This window comes from Heterodontus francisci, chromosome 11, assembly GCF_036365525.1.
Source record: "Heterodontus francisci isolate sHetFra1 chromosome 11, sHetFra1.hap1, whole genome shotgun sequence".
NCBI classification, from domain to species: Eukaryota; Metazoa; Chordata; class Chondrichthyes; order Heterodontiformes; family Heterodontidae; genus Heterodontus; species Heterodontus francisci.
The window spans coordinates 108,004,146-108,024,579 of NC_090381.1; the positions used below are offsets into that span (position 1 = coordinate 108,004,146).

Consider the following 20,434-nt stretch of genomic DNA (forward strand, 5'->3'; position numbering starts at 1 on the left):
TCAGTTATTTAAAATCGGGTTGCTAACAGACAGATACCTATTAACGTAAACTCATTTTCAGTTGTATTAATGAAACTGCACCAGGTTTACCACCCTTAAATATAGCAAAGAATGTTTTGAAATAAATAAGAAATTGCATTCCAATAAACTGCCTGATTGCACTGGTTCATGGAACATTTTATGTTTGGCGATATTCAAAAGCATTTGAGTGCAAGATTGAGCAAAAAGTCCATCATAAACAACTAATACGCTTTGCAGTGCAATTTGTGCTCCGATTACTGATTGCGCCCAAAGCAGAAACTCTACCTCAAGGTATAAGCTGATCTAAATGTCTATTTTCAGGACTAAAATCATATTATTCCCGCTGGTAAGATTTGCACTGGCCCATTTTACCCATAAGATGTTTCTTAGTGTTTTGTTCTGGTTTTAACAGGATTATGTAACATTTTGGAGCAAATATGCAGATGAGCAGACCAAAACTCGATGCCAAAATGGCAAAGATCTCAACAGCGACAGTGTATTTTCCAGGAGAACTGACGTAGGCTGGGATAAAAGTTAACCAAACTGCACAGAAGATCAGCATGCTGAAGGTGATGAATTTAGCCTCATTGAAATTATCTGGCAGCTTCCGAGCTAAGAATGCAAGAACAAAGCTCATGCAGGATAGAGAGCCGATATAACCCAGCACACAGCAAAATGCCGTCACTGAGCCCAAATCACACTCAAAGATAATCTTCTCATTGTAGTATTTGGTCTGCTTTACTGGAAATGGTGATGACACAAGAAGCCAGACAACACAGATTACAACCTGGACAACCGTGCAGGTCAGGACGCTAAGGATTTGCTGCAGAGTTCCGAACCATTTCATCATATTATTGTTAGGAAGAGTGGCTTTAAATGCCATCAGCACCACCAGGGTTTTGGCCAGCACACACGAGATGCAGAGAACGAAACTAACCCCAAACAGTGTGTGCCTCAGCATGCAGGACCAAACTGATGGTTGACCAATAAAAGTCAGCGAGCACAGGAAACACAACATCAACGAGAAGAGAAGAAGAAAACTGAGTTCGGAATTGTTGGCTCGAACGATCGGAGTCTTCCTGTAATACCAGAGGACCCCTGCAACAAACATTGTACTGGCCGTTCCGAGCAAGGACACAATCGTCAGTGTGATTCCCATGGCCTCTTCAAATGAGAGGAACTCAATTTCTTTAGGGATGCATTCATTTCTTTGTAGGTTGTGCCAGTCTTCCAGTGCACATGGAATACAGTTTAGTGCATCTAAGGATAAAACAACAATAGTTTGCATTGATATACCACCTTTAACATAGAAAAAAAATCACCCAAAAGTACTTTGCAGAGGCCTATTGAAAAGATGGATGCTGGAAGGAGTCCCAAAGAAGGATGACCAAAATGGGCAGTCAATAAGGCAAATTTTAATGCAGTCCATAAAGAGGAAAAGAGCCAGAGAGGTTTTACAGAAGAAATTTCAGAGTATGGGGCTTCTCAAGGGCAATTGGAGATGTGCAACAAATGCTGGCCTTGCCAGTGATGCTCATATGCCATGAAAGAATTTTTAAAAATTGCCTTTCAAGGCAAGGTCACTAATGGTGGAGCGAAGGGATGGAGAGGTGTATAACAGATCAGAGTTAGAGCAAAGGAGAGTTGAGGGTGGGTGTGTGTGGGGGGTCGGTGGCGGTGGGGGCGTGTAGGCTGCTGTAGGGCCAGAAGAGGTTCTAGAGGCAAGGATGTTAAGGTCGTGAAAGGAGTTAAACTCAAGGATGAGAAAGTTACATTGAAGTTATTGGGGGAGCTGGAACCAATGGTGTGAGTGAGGAAAGGGTCAAACCGAACTTGCTGTGGATCAGGATGAGGGCAGCAAAGATTAAGATGAGCTGAAGTTTACAGAGGGTAAAGCATGAGAGATTGTTGGAATAAACAACTCAGGAGGTGTCAAAGGCATGGAAGCGTGTTTCAGCAGTAGACTGGCTGAGATAGGGGTGGAGATGGGCAAGGTGCATGAGCTGGGAGTAAGCAGTCTTTGTGATGGAGAGATTATGGAGTTCCCCTCCAAGCCACACACCATTCTGACTTGGAAATATATTGGGCGTTCCTTCACTGTCATTGTGTCAAAATCCTGGAACTCCCTTCCTAACAGCACTGTGGGTGTACCTGGACCAGATGGACTGCAGTGGTTTAAGAAAGCAACTCGCCACCACCTTCTCAAGAGCAATGAGGGATGGGCAAAAGGTGCTGGCTTTGCCAGTGGTCCACATCCCATGAAACAAATTTTTTTTTAAAAAGTAGCTCAGCTTGGGGTTAAATAGAGAGCAGCCAACTTCAGCTTGGGACAGTGGCTGGAAAAGGGTGGAATCAGTGGCAGGGGTTATTCAGTATGTGGCAAAGCTGAAAGACAATGGCTTTGGTCTTCCTGATGTTTAGCTGGAGGAAATTGCAGCTCATCCATGACTGGATGTCAGCACAGAAGCAGTGGAGGAGTTGGGAGAGCTGTGAAGAGGTAGAGTTGGGTGTCATCAACATGTTCATGGAAGCTGACCCCTTATCTAGAGATAATGCCACCAAGGAGCACCACATAGTTGAGGAAGAGGAGAGTGTCAAGGATGGATCCTTGGGGAGTCCTGGGATAATGGTGTGGGGGCAGGAAGGGAAGCATTTATTGGAGGTGCTCTGGCTGATTGAACAGATAAGAGTGGAATCAAGTGAGGGCAGTCATACTGAGCTGGACAACGAGGAGGGGCGTTGAAAGAAGATGGTATGATCAACCATTCCAAAGACTGCAGAGTGGTCTCAGAGGATGAGTAGGGATAATGCACCATGATCATAGTAACAAAGGATGTAATTTTCAATTTGAAATACACTGCCTGAAAGAATGGTGGAAGCAGATTCAAAAGCAACATTCAAAAGAGAATTGAATAAATAATTGAAAGAAAATATTTATAGGGCTACGTGGAAAGAGTGGAGTAGTGTGACTAATTGGATAACTCTACCAAAGATCCAGCACAGGACGATGGGATGAATGGCCTCATGCTGTGCTCTATGATTCTATAATATGACCAGTTGCCTCAATTTTTGTCCATTGCAGATAATTATTCAACTATAAATAATGTGACATTTAAATATTTTGACAATTCAGATTATTATCTGGGCGGCACAGTGGCGCAGTGGTTAGCACCGCAGCCTCACAGCTCCAGGGACCCGGGTTCGATTCCGGGTACTGCCTGTGTGGAGTTTGCAAGTTCTCCCTGTGTCTGCGTGGGTTTTCTCCGGGTGCTCCGGTTTCCTCCCACAAGCCAAAAGACTTGCAGGTTGATAGGTAAATTGGCCATTATAAATTGTCACTAGTATAGGTAGGTGGTAGGGAAATATAGGGACAGGTGGGGATGTTTGGTAGGAATATGGGATTAGTGGAGGATTAGTATAAATGGGTGGTTGATGTTCGGCACAGACTCGGTGGGCCGAAGGGCCTGTTTCAGTGCTGTATCTCTAATCTAATCTAAATCTAATCATTATATTGCTACAATTATGGCTTTTTTATTCCTAATTCTGGCAACACAAATCTCGGGTACAGCATCTGCGCTACCATCTTGTCATACATTTTTATTGAGAAACTAAGGGCAAAAGCCCAGTACACAGCAAACCACCAAGCTTGAAAACAATAAAAGAGTTGAGAAATTCACTTCAGTTACAGAGAGAGACTAGAGAAGCTGGAAATTTTCTCCTTGGAACGGAGAAGGTAAAATAAAAAGGAGATTTAATAGAGGTGTTCAAAATTATGTGGGGTTTTAATAGTGTAGATAGGGTGAAACTGATTCCAGTGGTGGGAGTGTTTGTGGGAGGGTACAGATTTAAAGTAATTGGCAAAAGAACCAGAGGCTACATGGGAGAGTTTTTTTGGAAAGCAGCAAGTTGTGATCTGGAATGCTCTGCCTGAAAGGATGGTGGAACCAGATTCTATAGTAATTTTCAAAAGGGGGAATGGATATATACTTGGAAAGGAAAAATTTTCAGGATTATGGGGAAAAAGCAGGATAGCTCTTTCAATGGGAACAGTGCTACTTGTCTTGATTTGCACAGTGGGGATATAGGAAGCAGAACGAGTGTGCAGGAAGTCATTTTGATCCTTGGAAGGAACAAGATAAGGAATTTCAAGAGGAGTACTGACCAAAGCCTTAACAAAACCCAGAAAGGCATCAAGATAAATGGACTGGAGGATGGAGGCCAAAGGTTAAAGAAGGATTTTCAGTCTCAGATGCCCCTCTTTTGTTGTATCTTGCCCCTATGTGTAAATACGATAATAGGTGTAGGAGTAGAATTGAATTCATGGGCAGATATGGGTTTTATGGAGAGTTAATAGTTTACCTGTGTCATTACTGATTTCACCATCAGGGCATGGCAAACAATCAGCACAGCAAACTGACTGTCCTTTTGGAATGGCTTTCCTTGTCCCAGAAGGACAGCTATCTGTGCACACTGACCGGGGGACCTACATTTCAAAAACAAGAAACACACACACACAGATGTTTAATTCTTATTTAATGCATTAAAGGTCAACATTTTTCTTTTATTTATTCTCGAGATGTAAGCATTAATGACAAGGCTCATTCACCCAACACCCTTCTGCTCAGTGACCTACATTGGCTTCCAGTTCAGGAATGCCTCGATTTAAAAATTCTCATTCTTGCATTCAAATCCATCCATGGACTTTCTGCCTCCCTATCTCTACAACCTCCTCCAGCCACCCAACTCTGAGATCTCTACGCTCCTCCAATTCTAGCCACTTGCTCATCCCTGATTTTCAACGCCCCAGCATTGGCGGGTGTGCCTTCAGCTGCCAAGACCCTAAGCTCTGAAATTCCCTTCATAAACAGTTCTGCCTGCCTACCTCTCTCTTCTCCTTTAAGACACTCCCTATAGCCTACCTCTTTGACCAAGCTTTTGGCCTAATATCTTCTTATGAGGCCCGGTATCAAATTTTGTTTCATTACATTCCAATGAAGTGCCTTGGGATGTTAAAGGCACTATGCAAATACAAGATGTTGGCGTGAATTTCACTTTGAACTTGGCGGCCTTCTGACATGGAAGTGCTGCCGAGGAGCCCTGCGATATTACGCCCAGGTGTTCATTTAAATGGAGGGGGCGGAAAGGCCACCCCCGATGATGTAGAGGGGGCAGCTGCCGCGTCCCTGGCAATGGCGTCCAGTGCCACTGCGCATGCAGCGTCACCATTTTTAAAGGGCTTCAAGCCCTTCAGTTACATTGTAAAATTGAAAGGTCCCGATCTCCGGGAATTAAAAATAAAATGTCATGTCGGGTATCAGTAACGTATCCCGCACTCCAATAGGTAAATCATTAAGTACATTAATTGCCCTCTACCGCCATGATAAAATGTTATTAGTATCATGACATTCCTCCCTGACATTTGCTCCCTTTGACCCTCAACCTCTTCCCATCATCCCCACAGAAATTAACAAATGTTTTTCTCGCTCCTCCACCCCTCCCGCCCTGAAAATTTTATTTCTCCCCCCTCCCCCACCAGGTTCTCTGTGTATGTTGGTGGGAAAATCGTCATGGGGCAGCCGTCGCCTGCAGCTAAGTCTATATGCATGTCATTCTGGTTGATTTAAATATGCAGATGCAGGGCCCGCCGCCAGGCAGCGGGGGCGCACCGAGGTCCCCTCATCACCGGTAATATGCGGCGGGCCCTTCTCAACGTTGCAGGTCGAGGCGGGCCTCTCCCCGCAGAATTTTACCAGCCTCCCCGCCCTGACCCGCGGCGTCGAGGGGCTGGTAAAATTCAGCCCGTTGTATTTATTTTCCATCCTTAGATGCACTGTGAAGTTGGTGAGCAGCTTTCTGGGCCACTTCAAGGGGGCAATTGGGAATCAATCACATTGACGTGGGACTGGAGTTATGTAAAGGCCAGACAAGGTAAAGACATTAATGAAACAGTTGGGTTTATGACATTCAGATAGTTTCGTGATCACTGTTATTGATAACAGTATCAATATCTATCAGCTAAACATGCTGGTTGTGGAACTGATTGAATAATTGACCCAGCTTACCGTAATTTGATTATTGTGCCAAATAATATTTTCTTCAGTTATCAGAAGATCATGTCCCAAACCTAAAGCTGCATCAAACCTGCCGACTTGAACATACTTAACGGAACCATCTGTGTTTTTGTGCCAGTTGATTATATCATATGATGCAAGTGGATCCCCATTCTCATTGAAATAGATTTCTTCCCCAAACTTAGTGGTGTATCGCACCTCTTTCAGATAATGGAGGAGCTTTGGAAAGAATGGAACATGGCTTTAACACCTGTCCTTAAGTGTTTAAGCATCAGAACTCAAAGTTCTATTTCCAAATGCAGCAACATATTTAGAAAACACACCATGTCTATGATACTGTATCTGCACCAACTATAAATCAGATGTTACACTGTTTACAATTATTAACAATTCTAAAGAAATATTAAGATATTGTCATATAATTTGACTTTCCCTGGATATATAAAATCAACCAACACAGTGTTGGTTCCCTATGTGGAGGTGAAGTCCTGTGATACAAACTGCGTACAACATTTTCATTTGTGCTTAATGTTAACAGGGTATGTGGAATGCTGGCAAGACTGCATATCTTGCCCGTCTTCAGTTGCCCTAACTAAACAGCTTGCAAGGACATTTAACAGTTTACCACTTAGTATGGGACTGGAGTCAGAGACAGGCTGGACCATACAGGCACCCCTCCCTAAAAGAGATTAATAAGACAATTGAGTCTTTACAATAATGGGGCATATTTCATGGTCATTTTCTTCTGCTGCTCACTAGATTTTTAATAACTTCAGTTTGTAATTTGCTATTTTGGGATTTGAACTCACAGTGGGTAATTTTGACATTGACTGACGGATGTAAAACATGAATCAGTTATCTGCCTCTCCATTGACTTGATGGCCCGAATGGCATTCTTCCATGCCGTAAAAAGCATTCAAGCTAAGGCCTATTATGACCTCATTCAATGTTCAGGCATGAAGTGTATCCCCCCAGGAGAATGAGAAATGGGAAATCTTGGCTCACCACTTTTCACCTCGCTAACATAAAAGGGACTGACACCAGTGGCTTGTTGTGTTATCTCTACTGGTCTGCTCTGTAAGGCTCAGTTCCTCACTGGTCAGTGCACATACCAAGGCAACCATGGAGGGGTGTGGTAACTAGACAGCTATAGCATAGTTGATTGTGAAAAGGACAAAAACTGGAGTGTGAAGTGTATTAGCAGCTGAACAGAAATGTCCTCAAATTAAAATTGTGTCAATTTTTCCAAGTCTCAAATCTCTTACCTGCCATGGTTTGAAGTTGAAAATATTGGCACAGGTGTTATTTAGCAGTGACCCAGTGCCATTTTTGCACGAGTTCAGATTTTGAAGGGCATGAGCTATTGTATATATGGCTTTATACACATTATAAGAAACTCTCAGTTCGGACACATCCGAATATATGCTGTACGTATTGTTTAAATCCTCTGAGCCTGTACATTGTGTGTGAGTGACTACTGATGTGTTAATTCCTTTGATGGTACCTGCTGTCCCAAGGAAACATTTAAATATTGTTTCCCACAATTCTTTCACAAATACATTATTTGGAGTTTTGAAAGGATGGGCTTGAAGAAGGAAATTTCTCAGTCCTGGAATTTCTGCTCTGTGAATTGCAAACCCTATTGTCCCACTCAAAGACAGGAGATTTTCTCTGGTTGCAATTAAAGCAGACGTAACCCAGGCCTCGCTTGCTATCCATTGTCTACCAGTGATATTTTGCTGCACAATTTCTCTTATTAAAGGGTACGCATCTCCTTCAATGGCAAACATAACAATGACCCTTGCGGTAGATGTCTTGATGGTCTCTGTTATTTGAAGTATCTTTTGCCTGGAGTACACTTTTGGAATTACTTCAGTAAAAGCAACACAAATGCCAAGTTTTCTGACTTCATCGCTGAATGCTTGAATCCCATTATGGCCGTAGTCATCATCACCTGCGATCGATCCAACCCAGGTCCAGCCGAACCGCTGCACCAGTCGAGCAACACCTTGAGCCTGGTGGGCGTCGCTTGGCATTGTTCTGAAAAAGGCTGGGAACTTATTCCTGTAACTTAGACAAGCACAGGACGCAAAGTAGCTGACCTGGAGAAAATCAACAATGTAGTTTTTAATATAGCACTGAAAAACTCATGGATATCATAGAATCACAGAATGGTGCAACACAGAAGAAGGCCATTTGGCCCATCATTCCTGTGCTGCTTTGTCAAAGAACTATTCAATTAGTCCTACGTCCCTGCAGTTTCCCCATAGCCCTGATGTTTTTTTCCTTTTCAAGTAATTATCCAATCCCCTTTTGAAAGTTACTATTGAATCTGCTTCCTCCACACTTTCAGGCAGTGCATTCCAGATCATAACAATGCACTGGGCTTTATTTTTTTTCCCTCATGTCACCTCTGGTTCTTTTTCCAATTACCTTAAATCGGTGTCTTCTGGTCAGTGATCCTTCTACCACTGGAAACAGCTTCTTCCCATTTACTCTATAAAAAACCCTTCTTAATTTTGAACACTGCGATTAAATCACCCCCGCACCTTCTCTGCTCTAAAGTGAATAACCCCAGTTTCTCCAGCCTCTCCAAATAACTGAAGTTCCTCATCCCTGGTAACTACTCTAATAAATCTCCTATGCACTGTCTCTAAGGCCTTCGCTTCCTTCCTAAAGTATAGTGCCCAGATATAGCCATGATATTACAGCTGTGACCTAACCAGTGTTTGATAAAGGTTTAGTAAAACGATGCAATTAACTTTCCTTTCCTAAACATGTTGAATGATACTGGGCTACAGCATTATGGGTTCTGGGTACACTCCAGGTAGGTCCTAAACGCCTGTTCTTCAGGTGTATTGTTGAGACGCGATTCAATCATGGGGGAATTACAGACAAATCCACCATCCTCACACAATATCCATGCACTTGCCTTCCAACATAGACCCCTTGTATATATAGTCCAGAGCAGCATGACCAATTGAAAAACAGCTGACTGAGCACAGAATGTGGATTGAATTTGCGATCAACAGCAAAAACTTACACTTATATAGTGCCTTTAACATAATAAAATGTCCCAAGGCACTTCATAGGAGCATTATAAAACAAAGTATGCCACAAAGGGAGATATTAGATCACATGACCAAAAGCTTCATCAAAGAGGTAGGTTTTAAGGAGTGTCTTAAAGGAGGAAAGCGAGGTGGAGAAGTGGAGAGGTGTAGAGGCGGTATTCCAGAGCTTGGGGCCTAGGCAACTGAAGGCACGGCCAATGGCGGAGCGATTAAAATCAGGGATGCACATGAGGCCAGAATTAGAAGAGTGCAGGTATCTTGGAGGACTGTGGGGCTGGAGGAGATGACAGAGACAGAGAGAGAGGAAACCATGGAGGGAATTGAAAACAAACATGAGAATTGTAAAACTAAGATATTGTGAGCACCTGGGGTGATGGGGAATCGGACTTGGTGCGAGTTCAGATGCAGGCAGCAGAGTTTTGGACTTTACGGAGAGTAGAATGTGAGAGACACATCAGGAGTGTGTTGGAATAGTCAAGTTTAGAGGTAATGAAGGCGTGAATGAGGGTTTCAGCAGTGGATGAGCTGAGACGGGGTGAAGTTGGACGATGTTATGGAGGTGGAAATAGGTGGAAGTCAAACTATGTCTATCTGATTCAGTAACACACAAGACGATGCACTTATTCAATAAGATATCAGGGACGAAAGTTATTTATTGTTAATCATATACTAAATTGATTTAGGGAGGAAGTTTATGCATCAATTGTATAGACCTTTAGACAGATACCATCTGGAGTATAGTGTTCAGTTCTGGCGCCACACTTCAGGAAGGAGATATTGGCCTTGGATAGGGTAAAATGCAGGTTCACCAGAACGATACTAGGGCTAAAGGGTTAAATTATGAGGAAGGGTTGCATAAACATATTGAGTATGGAAGATTGAGGGGTAATGTGATCAAGGTGCTTAAAATGATAAATGGACCTGATAGGATAGATAGAGAGAAACTATTTCTTCAAGTGGGTGAATCCAGAATAAGGGGGTACAATCTTAAAATTAGAGCTAGGCAATTCAGAAGTGAAATCGGGAGGCACTTTTCACACAAAGGGCATTGGAAATCTGGAACTCTATCCCTCTCCCTTCCATAAAAGACAATGGTTGCTGGAGGATAATTAGAGCATTCAAGGCTGAGATCAATAGATCTCTGGGAGGTCAGTGCACCGAGGAGTATGAAGACTCATGAGAACACCACCATTTGCAAGTTCCCCTTCAAGTCACACACCATCCTGACTTAGAAATATATCACTTCTCCTCATGGTCGCTGAATCAAAATTCTGAACTTCCTACCTAGCAGCATTGTCGGAACACCTTCACCGCACAAACTTCAGCAGTTCAAGAAGGAGGTTCACCACTATGCTCTCAAGGGCAATTTTTTGCCAAAAAACTGCCACTGACACCCACATCCCATGAACAAATTTAAAAGAACGTAGAGGGTTAAATGGAGTTAAAGCGCAGATCAGTCATAATCGAATGGAATATGAAACAGGCTTGAGGGGCTGAGTAATCTCATCCCATTCCTATGTTGGAGTCATGAGGGTGGAGGGTTGGAGGGTTATTTTCACCTTCACCTTCTGGCTGGTCATCTGGCAGTGCAGATTGTCCACCTATTGTAGAATCCGTTTGATTTTCCGTCTATTGGTTATTGCCTGGATGGTGAAAATGAAAAGTGACTTCATGCCTGCCAATTCCCATATAAGTGAATTCCTGAATATTGGTCAGAGAATAAAGGGAAAACCAATGGGTTGATTTTGAATTTTTTCTGCTCTCTCTGAGGCATTACTCATCCAACACTCTTAATGACATGGTCAAAATAGTCAACTCATTGGGCTGGATTTTGTTGAGTTCCCAATGTCGGGCTCCATGGCGGGGGCAGGGGAGGTGTCAGCAGCCCACCACAGAGCCCGATGCAGGGAATGCCGGACCCGATCTTCCCGGCGGCGGGGAAAACCTGTGGCAGCACATCTGCCGCTCTGCAGCAGGACCCAGATTACAATATTCAAATCAGCTATACAGATATATTTAAATGGAAGCCAGAGCGATCTTACCAGCAGTTCCGGATCTTTCGAGCAACTTCCAGCAATCCCACACCTTCACTTTCCCGTCCAGGGAAAGCTGGCACCACCGAGGTGGGGAAGGGGGGGAGCTCTGCGTTTGTAGTGAAGTGGGGCGGAGTAGAAAGGGGTCAACTCTGCACTTAATGTAGTTGGGATGGAAAAGGGGTAATCTGAGCTTTTCTGGTGTAGTTGTGGGGGTGGTCGGGGTGGATCAGACTTCTTTTTTTTTGTTGCCGTTGGGGGGGATCAACTTAGATCTGTCAACACAAGCCTGCCATCCCTTTAAAAACGCGCCAGAAACAGGCGACGCTGTTGACGGCGTGGCCGAGGCCGCCCCTACCATGTGATTGGGGAGTGGCGGCCGCCCTGCATATTATAATGAGCCGCTGGGCTGAAGATGGCGGCAGCATCGTGGCACACGGCCCGTGTGTGTGGGCCACCATTTTTTCCACCCGGTGCCGTGACGACAACATTCAGCCCATCATATGGAGAATGGAAGCAAAATGACAGCCTGCCACCCTATTGTACAGCGTGATGTGGTACCGATGTCATGCTGTGTGTCAAACTGGCAATTACAACAACAACTTGCATTTATGCAGTGCATTTAACGTAGTAAAACATCCCTAGGTGCTTCATTCTGCTGGGAGGTAGACTGTAAAGAGAAGTAATAGAGGAACACTGACAAAGATCTGAGGGTGGGTTATGTCTTTCTTGCTTATGGGGCAAAATATGTTTGATAGGGAGGCTGGGTAAGGAGTTAAAAACAAAACAGACATGGGCAGGAATGAGACATATTGAAGATAATTTTCACCTTTATCACTTGGGTAGTAAACCGAATTGGCAGATCATCCACCTGTTGTAGATCCTGGCCAATTTCCACCTCCAGTGTTTTTGGACAGATTTGACAAGGAGTAGGTGATCTGCTACACAGTTTACTGGCCAAATGGAGATGGTGAAAATTAACCCCATTTTTATATTAGTAAATGGATGAATTAAACAACTGGATATTTGCAGAATATTGTTGTACCTCAAATAGAATTGGAAATACTGTGGACAGGTAGCATCTGTGCAAATTGGAGTTTTCTGTAGATAATCGCACAATCCAGGACAATAAGTGTGCGATTTTATTAGAAATTAGAATTCTGTATTTTTTTAACTCACCTTTATCCCCCAAATCAGTGCAAAAGGAATTCAAGTTGCTGTGATTCCCTTATACATCAGAAATAATTTAGTACATTTGCATCTCCAAGGTGCTAAATTCATATCTCCCCTCTCAATACTAAATTAGAATTCTGTCTTTCACTTTTACTTTGAATTCACTGCATTAAACAGAAATCTATTTCTTAATTACACCATCAGATTGAAGTTTCTCTCTTAGCATCTAAGTGTATTTATTTTCAATCCGTTAACCTATCTGCAAAAATTCACCCCACCATCCTGGGACCCAAGCTTTCAGTAATACAAGTGCCCAGCCAAGGTTGTTATTCAGCCAGTCACTAGGAAAAGCATGATAATAGCCAATGGCTTGACGTTGAATTTGTGCACCTCCCTCTGGGGATTTACTCATCCAAAACTCTCAATGACATGGCCAAGGTAGTTAACTCACCATGAGGAGAAATGGGACAAATTGGCAGTCTGCCAATGTCATGTGATATGTCAAACTAGTGATTGCAACAACAACAACTTGCATTTATACAGAACCTCTAATGAAGTAAAACATGCCAAGGAGCTTCACAGCAGTGTAATCAAATAAAATCTGACACTAAGCCGCACAAGGAGACATTAGGACAGGTGAGCAAAAGCTTAGTCAAAGAGATAGGCTTTAAGGACCATCTGCAAGGGGTTAAGAGAGGCTGAGAGGTTGAGGGAAGGAATTCCAAACTTTAAGGCATCGACAGCTGAAGGCACGGCCACCAATGGTGGAATGTTGAAAATCGGCAATGCTCAAGAAGCCAGAATTGGTGGCGTGCAGAGATCTCGAGGGTTGTAGGTTTGGAGGATGTTACAAAGATAGGTAGGGGTGAGGCCATGGAGTGATTTGGAAACAAGGATGAGAATTATAAAGTTGAGGCTTTGTCAACCATGAACCAATGGGTCAATGAGACTTGGTGTGAGTTAGTAGGCAGTGTTTTAGATAAGATCAAGTTATGGAAGTTGGAAGATGGGAGGCCAGCCAGGAGATTATTGGTGTTTTCAAGTCTAGAGGTAACAAAGGTGTGGATGAGGGTTTCAGCAGCAGATGAGCCGAGGCAGAGGTGGAGTTGGGCGATGTTACTGAGGTAGAAGTAGGTAGTCTTGATGATAGTGCTGATGAGGGGTCAGATGCTCATCTCGAGGACAACAAAGACACCAAGGTTGCCAACAGTCTGGTACAGCCTCAGACAACTGGAGGAAGTTTCTGCTCAATACTGGATGTTGGCGTACAGTCCTTAAATTCACAACTTACCATTGGAATTCTGAAAGGACCCAGTGTTCTTTGTATAATCATGGACTGTGTTGATCCTGAGTCACCGACAATTACAGGAATGGAGGAAGATCCCTTGCAGTCCTGACTGGATATTTCTTCATTCTCTCCACTCGTAGATGCTAAGGCTGATCTGAGAGACTGGGTGTGCGTCGCGCAGGTGTCATAAATCTGATAACCCAGTTTTATATTTGGAAGAAGCATCTTGTCTTTGTTTATTTCCTGAATTGCAAAAATCATTGTCTGCACCCAACGGAAGGACCTGAAATCAAAGCTGAGAATAGAGGATCAATGACTCGAGTTTAATTCACACTCCAAATTTAGCAAAACAAGTAGAGATTAAGAGGCAGATTTGTAACATGCCACCTAAGCATAACTATGGAATTCAGAATATTTCACATTTCGAAACCACTTGATTTTCATTTCCATTCCAAGTTGAAAACCCACTGCAGACTTTGTTTACTTATTGATTGATTGTGAAACAAAAAAAAAGAAAGATTTGTATTTATATAGCGCCTTCTGTGATCGCAGGATGTCCCAAAGCAATTTACAGCCAATGAAGTACTTTTGAAGTGTAGTCACTGTTGTAATGTAGGAAATGTGGCAGCACAGCAAGCTCCCACAAACAGCAATGTGATCATAGCCAGATTTCTTTTGTACCGTTTGAGATGTTGGGAAATAAAATACATGCGCATCTTGGGACCCAGAGTTAGCACTGAGCATCCCCCCAGATCAGGAAGAACAGGAAGAAAAGAAAGCCGCATGCTAGAAAAGAAAAAAGAGAAAAGACCAAACACAGACAGCAAGTCAAGCAGCATCTGTGACGAGAAGAGAGAAAATGTTTCAGGTATAGGCACCATATCAGATTCAGAAAGTGTTGCAGATAAACAGTGTTTAAGGAAGAACAGAACAAAGGATGGGGAGATGGCAGATGCAGGGGTGGGGTGGAGCACTCAGTAAAATAAAGAGAATGCGCCACGATGTGCTGAAGTGGAAAAGACAAAATGGTCAAATGACAGAAGTCATCTTAACATGAGGAATAATGAGATAAATCAAAAAAATGAAAGGCATCTATGAGACACAGGTCTAGAGTTTTACTTATCTGACCCGCAAGGAGCGGTTGGGTCAGTAGACGTGGGGAACCTGGAAGTTGGAATTTCCCAAGACACTGCGCTGCACAGGTTGACTGTGACATCACCGATTAATTCCCCACCCAGATGCCAGCCTGATTGGCAGGCTTGGCTTGCAGTTGGACAGGGAATTGGTCTGGGAAGGCTACAGTACTAGCTAAGTCCACCTCAGAATGTGAGCGGACAATAGGTTCCGGTGGAGGGGAAGGAGTGTCAATCAGTGAGTGGGGCAGTCTGGGTGGGGGAAGCTGTTGCTTATCCCAGGGTCCCAGGCAGTGTGCAAATTGGCAGCCTGGGGGGAGAGGGCAATCGGAGGCCAGGCTGGAGTGATTGGAGGCCTGAGGGTAGGCCGGGGGCCTGAAGGGTATTGGCACCCTGCAGGGGCAGGAAGGTCAAAGGGGGCAATTGGAGGCATTGTGGGGAGGTTGGAGGCTTGGATGAGAGGTCAGAGGCATTGTGGGATGGAATGGAGGTTTTGGTGGTGGCAATGGGAGGCCTGAGGGGGATTGGAGGCCTCGCTTGGTGGGATTGCAGGCCAGGGTTTGAAGCCTGGAAAACCTCATTGACAATAGTTAAATTTGAAAAGCTGAATGACAAAGAGGCTCTCAGTCCCATTATCATATTTAAAGTACCAATCCTTCTCCTTGGAGTAGGCTGGTTGCCGATCCACATTCCAACCTGAGCTGAAACTGGAAGTGGACGCGTTGGAGATGAACTTGGATCAGGATTCTGATTTTTAAGACTTTAATTTCCAACCGACCCAAACACATTTTTTTGTTTAAATTCTCCCACAGTGTGTGAATAGCTAAAGTGGGTGGTGGAGTAGGCAGTTAGAAAAGAGAATCGGGAAAACCTGACAAAGCAGAGCCAGTTTCAGTGGCCAAAGAGCCTAGTAGAAGAATAAAACAGATCAAAACCAGAAACACCAGATGTCCTGGCCAATATTTGTCCCTCAATCAACATCACTAAAAAAACAAATTATTGAGTCATTATCACATTGCTGTTTGTCGGAGTTCAGTGTTTGCAAATTTTCTGCTGAATTTCCCACATTATAACAGTGACAACATTTCAAAAGTCTTCACCTGTCATTTAACTCCACCCCACTCCAACTCTGACCTCTCTGTCCTTGGCCTCCTGAACTGTTCCAATGAAGCTCAATGGAAGCGGGAGGAACACCACCTCAACTGTCAACTGGGCACTTTACAGCCTACGGACTCAACATTGAGTTCAATAATTACAGATCATAACCTCTGTCCCCCTTTTTTTGGACAGTAGCTGTTAGTGGTGATTCTGTTTTCCTCATGACACCTTTTTTGTTTCTTTACTTGTCCTGTTGCCATCTCTTTTTGCCTTGCACCATCATCCCTTTTGTCATTTCATCTCTCCTGCCTTCCACCTAACCACAGATTTTCCCTTTTGTTCACTCCTCCTCTCCCCCTTTCCCTGCCTTGCTTAAAAACTGTTACATCTCTAAGCACTCCCATTTCTGATGAAGGGTCACCGACCTAAGACGTTAACTTTGTTTTTCTTTCCACAGATGCTGCCAGACCTGCTGAACATTTCCAGCATTTTCTGTTTAAACTTCAAAAATACTTTATTGGCTGAAAAATGCTTTAGGATGTCCTGAAGACGCAGAAACTGCTTTGTAAATGCAAGCTTTTCTATCTTTCTTCATAGCACTCTTGATGTCTATCATGGCTAGATACACAGTAAAGTTGTCTCTACTCTTGTCCAATGTACCGTTAGTGCAAATCTCCGAAGAGTGTCCTCTCCTGCACCAGCTTACAATTTTCCATTTACAGAAACAGCATTTCCTGTGGCATTTCTGAGATTACAAATCAAATTCCAGTTAGTTTCAATTGATATGTTTTTTCATTCCCATTATACATACAAAACAAATTAAATCTGTTAAGTGCATGTAGCTCAGTCATGGCATCTAATATTTTTTAGGAGCTTAAACTTACATTGATTTGGGCAGTTCTCATCAAATGAAGTATGTGCATATTTTAATGGAGATTGAGAGCATTTTTACTGCATGGCGATTTCATGATTAAGTTGCAAATTTGTGCCTTTTTTGCATCATTAATGAAATAACAGTGCTGGAGGCATTTGTGTCTGGGAAAGACCATCATGTATCTATGATGTATAAACATGTAAGACATGGAAGCCACATTGTTGTAAGATTATTAGGTTCTGAACCAGCATGCTAATTGTTAAAATTTAGCTATTATAAACTAACAACTGACTTATTATCATAAACTAACATTGAGCTTTATTAGAACTCTTCTTTGTAGTATGGTAAAGTGGGAGAACTTAGGAAATAGAGTACACTATAAACAATGTAGATTTGTCTCTCAATAAGATGAGGAATCACAGAATGTAAAAGCATGGAGGTAGTCAACACGAAGGGTATTACCTACATTCACAACAGCCACAGATTGATCCTTGGTGGGTTAAGGAAAGCCTCCTTTAACACAAGGCTAAACATGATTGGGGAAAGGGAGTGATTAATTGGAAAGCAGCCAGGATAAAAGACGCCTTGTCTTTGCCCCTGTACAGCTGAGAGAAGTTTCAAACAACTAAGACAAGAGTCGAGAGAGAGAGAGAGCAAGAAAAGCTTGAAGAACAAAGCTGCAAGAGAAACCAGTCATGCGTTCTAGCTGTCCAGTTCCTAATTTGGTTATATAATATCCGCATTAGACTGTTAATCACTGCCAGAGTTTATGACTATAGTTTATCTGAAAAGTTAATAAACTTGTCCTAACTTTATCTCAATAAAGTTAATTCACAACAAAGCTTTGCTGCCAAGTCTGTTCCTTCCTTAGAAGGGGGCAAGAATCCCCACAATCATATTTTACATTGCACAGCCAATAGAATTTAAAGGACAAATTTATCAGTTGACTCTGAATGAAGTCCCCTCCATTCCTGAATGCACTGACAATAACATACATTTCCACCTGCTCAGGATGCCCTCTGGTACATCACTTAAATAGCACGTTTCACAACCTCAGAATGTCCCAAAGCACTTTACAGCTAAGAATTACTTTAGAAGTGTAGTCACTACTGTAATGTAGGAAATGCTGCAGCCACTTTCACGCAGCAAAGATTCATATACAGCAATGACCAATTAAACTGCTTTTTTTAGTGATGTGGGTTGAGGGGCAATATTAGCCAGGACACCATGAAACCTTTTCTGCTCTTCTTCAAATAGTGCCATAGGATCTTTTATATCTGAAAATCAGCACTCTGAAAGTGCAGCAATCTCTCAGAACTGGCACTGAAGTGACAGCCTCGATTATTAGCTCATGACTCTGGAGCAAGATTCGAATCCAAAATATTCTGACTCAGAGCAGAGCGTGTTACTCACTGAGCCATTCTGACTGCTGACATGATGGACTTCGTCCATGTATGAGCCTGAGTTTTTGAAAGGCAGCATGTCCTGTTACTGTAGAGAGTATAAAAGCTGAACCAGACCCTGATCTCAACCAATCTCAACACGTATAGTTTCCAGCATGACTCTCTAGACTGCTGTCAGCAATAGAGAACCTTGGCTAATTTTCCTTTCCCTGGTTCAAGGGCAATGAGGACAACTGTAACAATCAGACTGATGCCTTGGCTGAAATCAATAGGAAATAAAGCTTCTTGATTTGTGTGGCTCAATACCACAACAGATATTGCATTATCTAACAGGCATTTCATTATCTACCAGAAGTTGCATTATCATAGAAAACATCATAGATAATAGAACGATACAGCACAGAAGGAAGCCATTTGGCCCATCATGCCTGTGCTGGCTCTTTAGTGGAGCTAACCCTTGCTTTTTCTCCATAGCACTGTAAATTTTTTCCCTTCATGTATTTGTCCAATTCTCTTTTGAATGTTACTATTAAATCTGTTTCCACCACCTTTTCAGGTCATAACAACACTCTGTGCAAAAAAAAATGTCCTCATGTTGTCTCTGATCCTTTGCCAATCATTTTAAATCTGTGACCTCTAGTTACCTAATAGACCTTGCATTATCTTCTAGAAAGTGCATCATCTAATAGGCAGCACATTATCTTATAGACTATGCATTGCACACACAAGTAGCTTGAGGGAAAAACACTGACTAATAAAGTTAGTTATAAGAGGAGAAATTCCAGTTGGCCTTGTTCTTCTAGGAATACTTAACATGTTCCTTGACTTTTTCACTCTTAGTTTAATGTAGATGCATGTTTACACAGCTTACTGCTTCTGTTAAACTACTTCAATGAGAATTTCTCTCTGTATGTAGTGATCTTAGAAGCATGTCAGTGGGAAAACATCCTTTTGTTCATTTAATTCAGATCATAATAAATTGATAGAGAATGTAAAACTAAAGTATTGATAATCGGTTCAAAGTGTGTCTCTAATCAATTTTTTTTTTGTAAAAATACTAAATACAAAAGTTAATTAAAACATTTAATTGAAGTGCCTTGTGAACACTGGATAGGAAACTGAGAAGCTAGTGGCTGTACAATCCTAGGAAATGCTTGTGTTCACAGGTGGTGCAGTCGAGTGCAGACTTACCCCTCACACTGCGGCGTCACTGCCTTTACTCGGAAGGATGAATCTGGTTGAATTATTCGATAATGAACTGGAAACAAACCAGCCAGGATCACATCTCCATCCTCAAAGACTGCGGAAAGATTAAACTTTGCTCGAAGTTTGCAACTGGGCTCTGCTGCCACAAGAATTGGGACGAGTAAAGAAAACAAGGCTGGAAACAAAAGCACTGTCATCTTGTCTTCATCTGACTCTGAGAGAATGGGATCTTTCCCTTTTATATACAGAAATAGTTACCACTAAATGTAAAGAAAGCCATGGCATTTCCCCAGTCAGGTGAAGGAAATATAACCCTCATCACCCTCGAGAATAACTAGCAAATAAAGAAAGCACAATTAAAGTCTACCTAATCTCAAGCCAGGGTGCTATTTATATTAAGGCATAAAGATAATACATATATTTGGAAAAATAGTAATGCCTATTTCATTTTTTCTTCTGGGGGACAATGTTCCCTGGTGTAGTCTCTCATGTATTATTGTAGGACTGTGATGCTACTGGAAATGTTAAGACATATATTCTATCTTGAAACAGCAACCAAGGGAAGTAAATACAAGAGAATAAGGTGCAACCCGATAATGCACAATAAATGTGCCTGAACCTAGTGCAGTTGTTTCTAACATGTATTTATTTATTTTTATGCCACTTTCTTATCGATTAGTAACATCCTTTTTACCGATACTTGTGGCCTGCTGAAATTTCATCTATTACTAATCAAAGCAAATAAATATTATGTTTTGCTGGTGATCATTCGATTGATGGGGTCATGAGAAACAACCTTACAGATCAGCAGAAATTAGAAGAAAATTACTATTTATACTCCGAGCTATATTGCCAAAATAGAATTGCTACCCATCCAATTAAGCAGTTTATGACTTTAATCCAGTTTTATATAAATATAATTACATATTTTTCTAAATAAAAAAATAATTAGATTGAAATTAGACTACCACTTCTGATTTGCTGCATAGTTTCAACTTCAAAGTGAAGCATTGAGAGCACAGGGACAGTTTTTCAAATCCCACCACGGAGCCTCACCCACCAG

The 20,434-nt window shown here is 42.3% G+C and overlaps 1 protein-coding gene across 1 annotated transcript; it reads right to left on the reverse strand.

The window, feature by feature from the left end:
- Positions 1-355: 355 nt before the first annotated feature.
- LOC137375066 (extracellular calcium-sensing receptor-like) lies at positions 356-19,514 on the reverse strand. Its single transcript, XM_068041694.1, has 6 exons — positions 19,357-19,514; positions 13,661-13,952; positions 7,358-8,194; positions 6,084-6,311; positions 4,381-4,504; positions 356-1,281 (listed from the first exon to the last, which is right to left on the reverse strand). The coding sequence occupies exons 2-6, from the start codon at positions 13,916-13,918 to the stop codon at positions 356-358; spliced, it is 2,373 nt and encodes a 790-aa protein (XP_067897795.1). The 5' UTR covers positions 13,919-13,952; positions 19,357-19,514.
- Between the last annotated feature and the right edge of the window lie 920 nt (positions 19,515-20,434).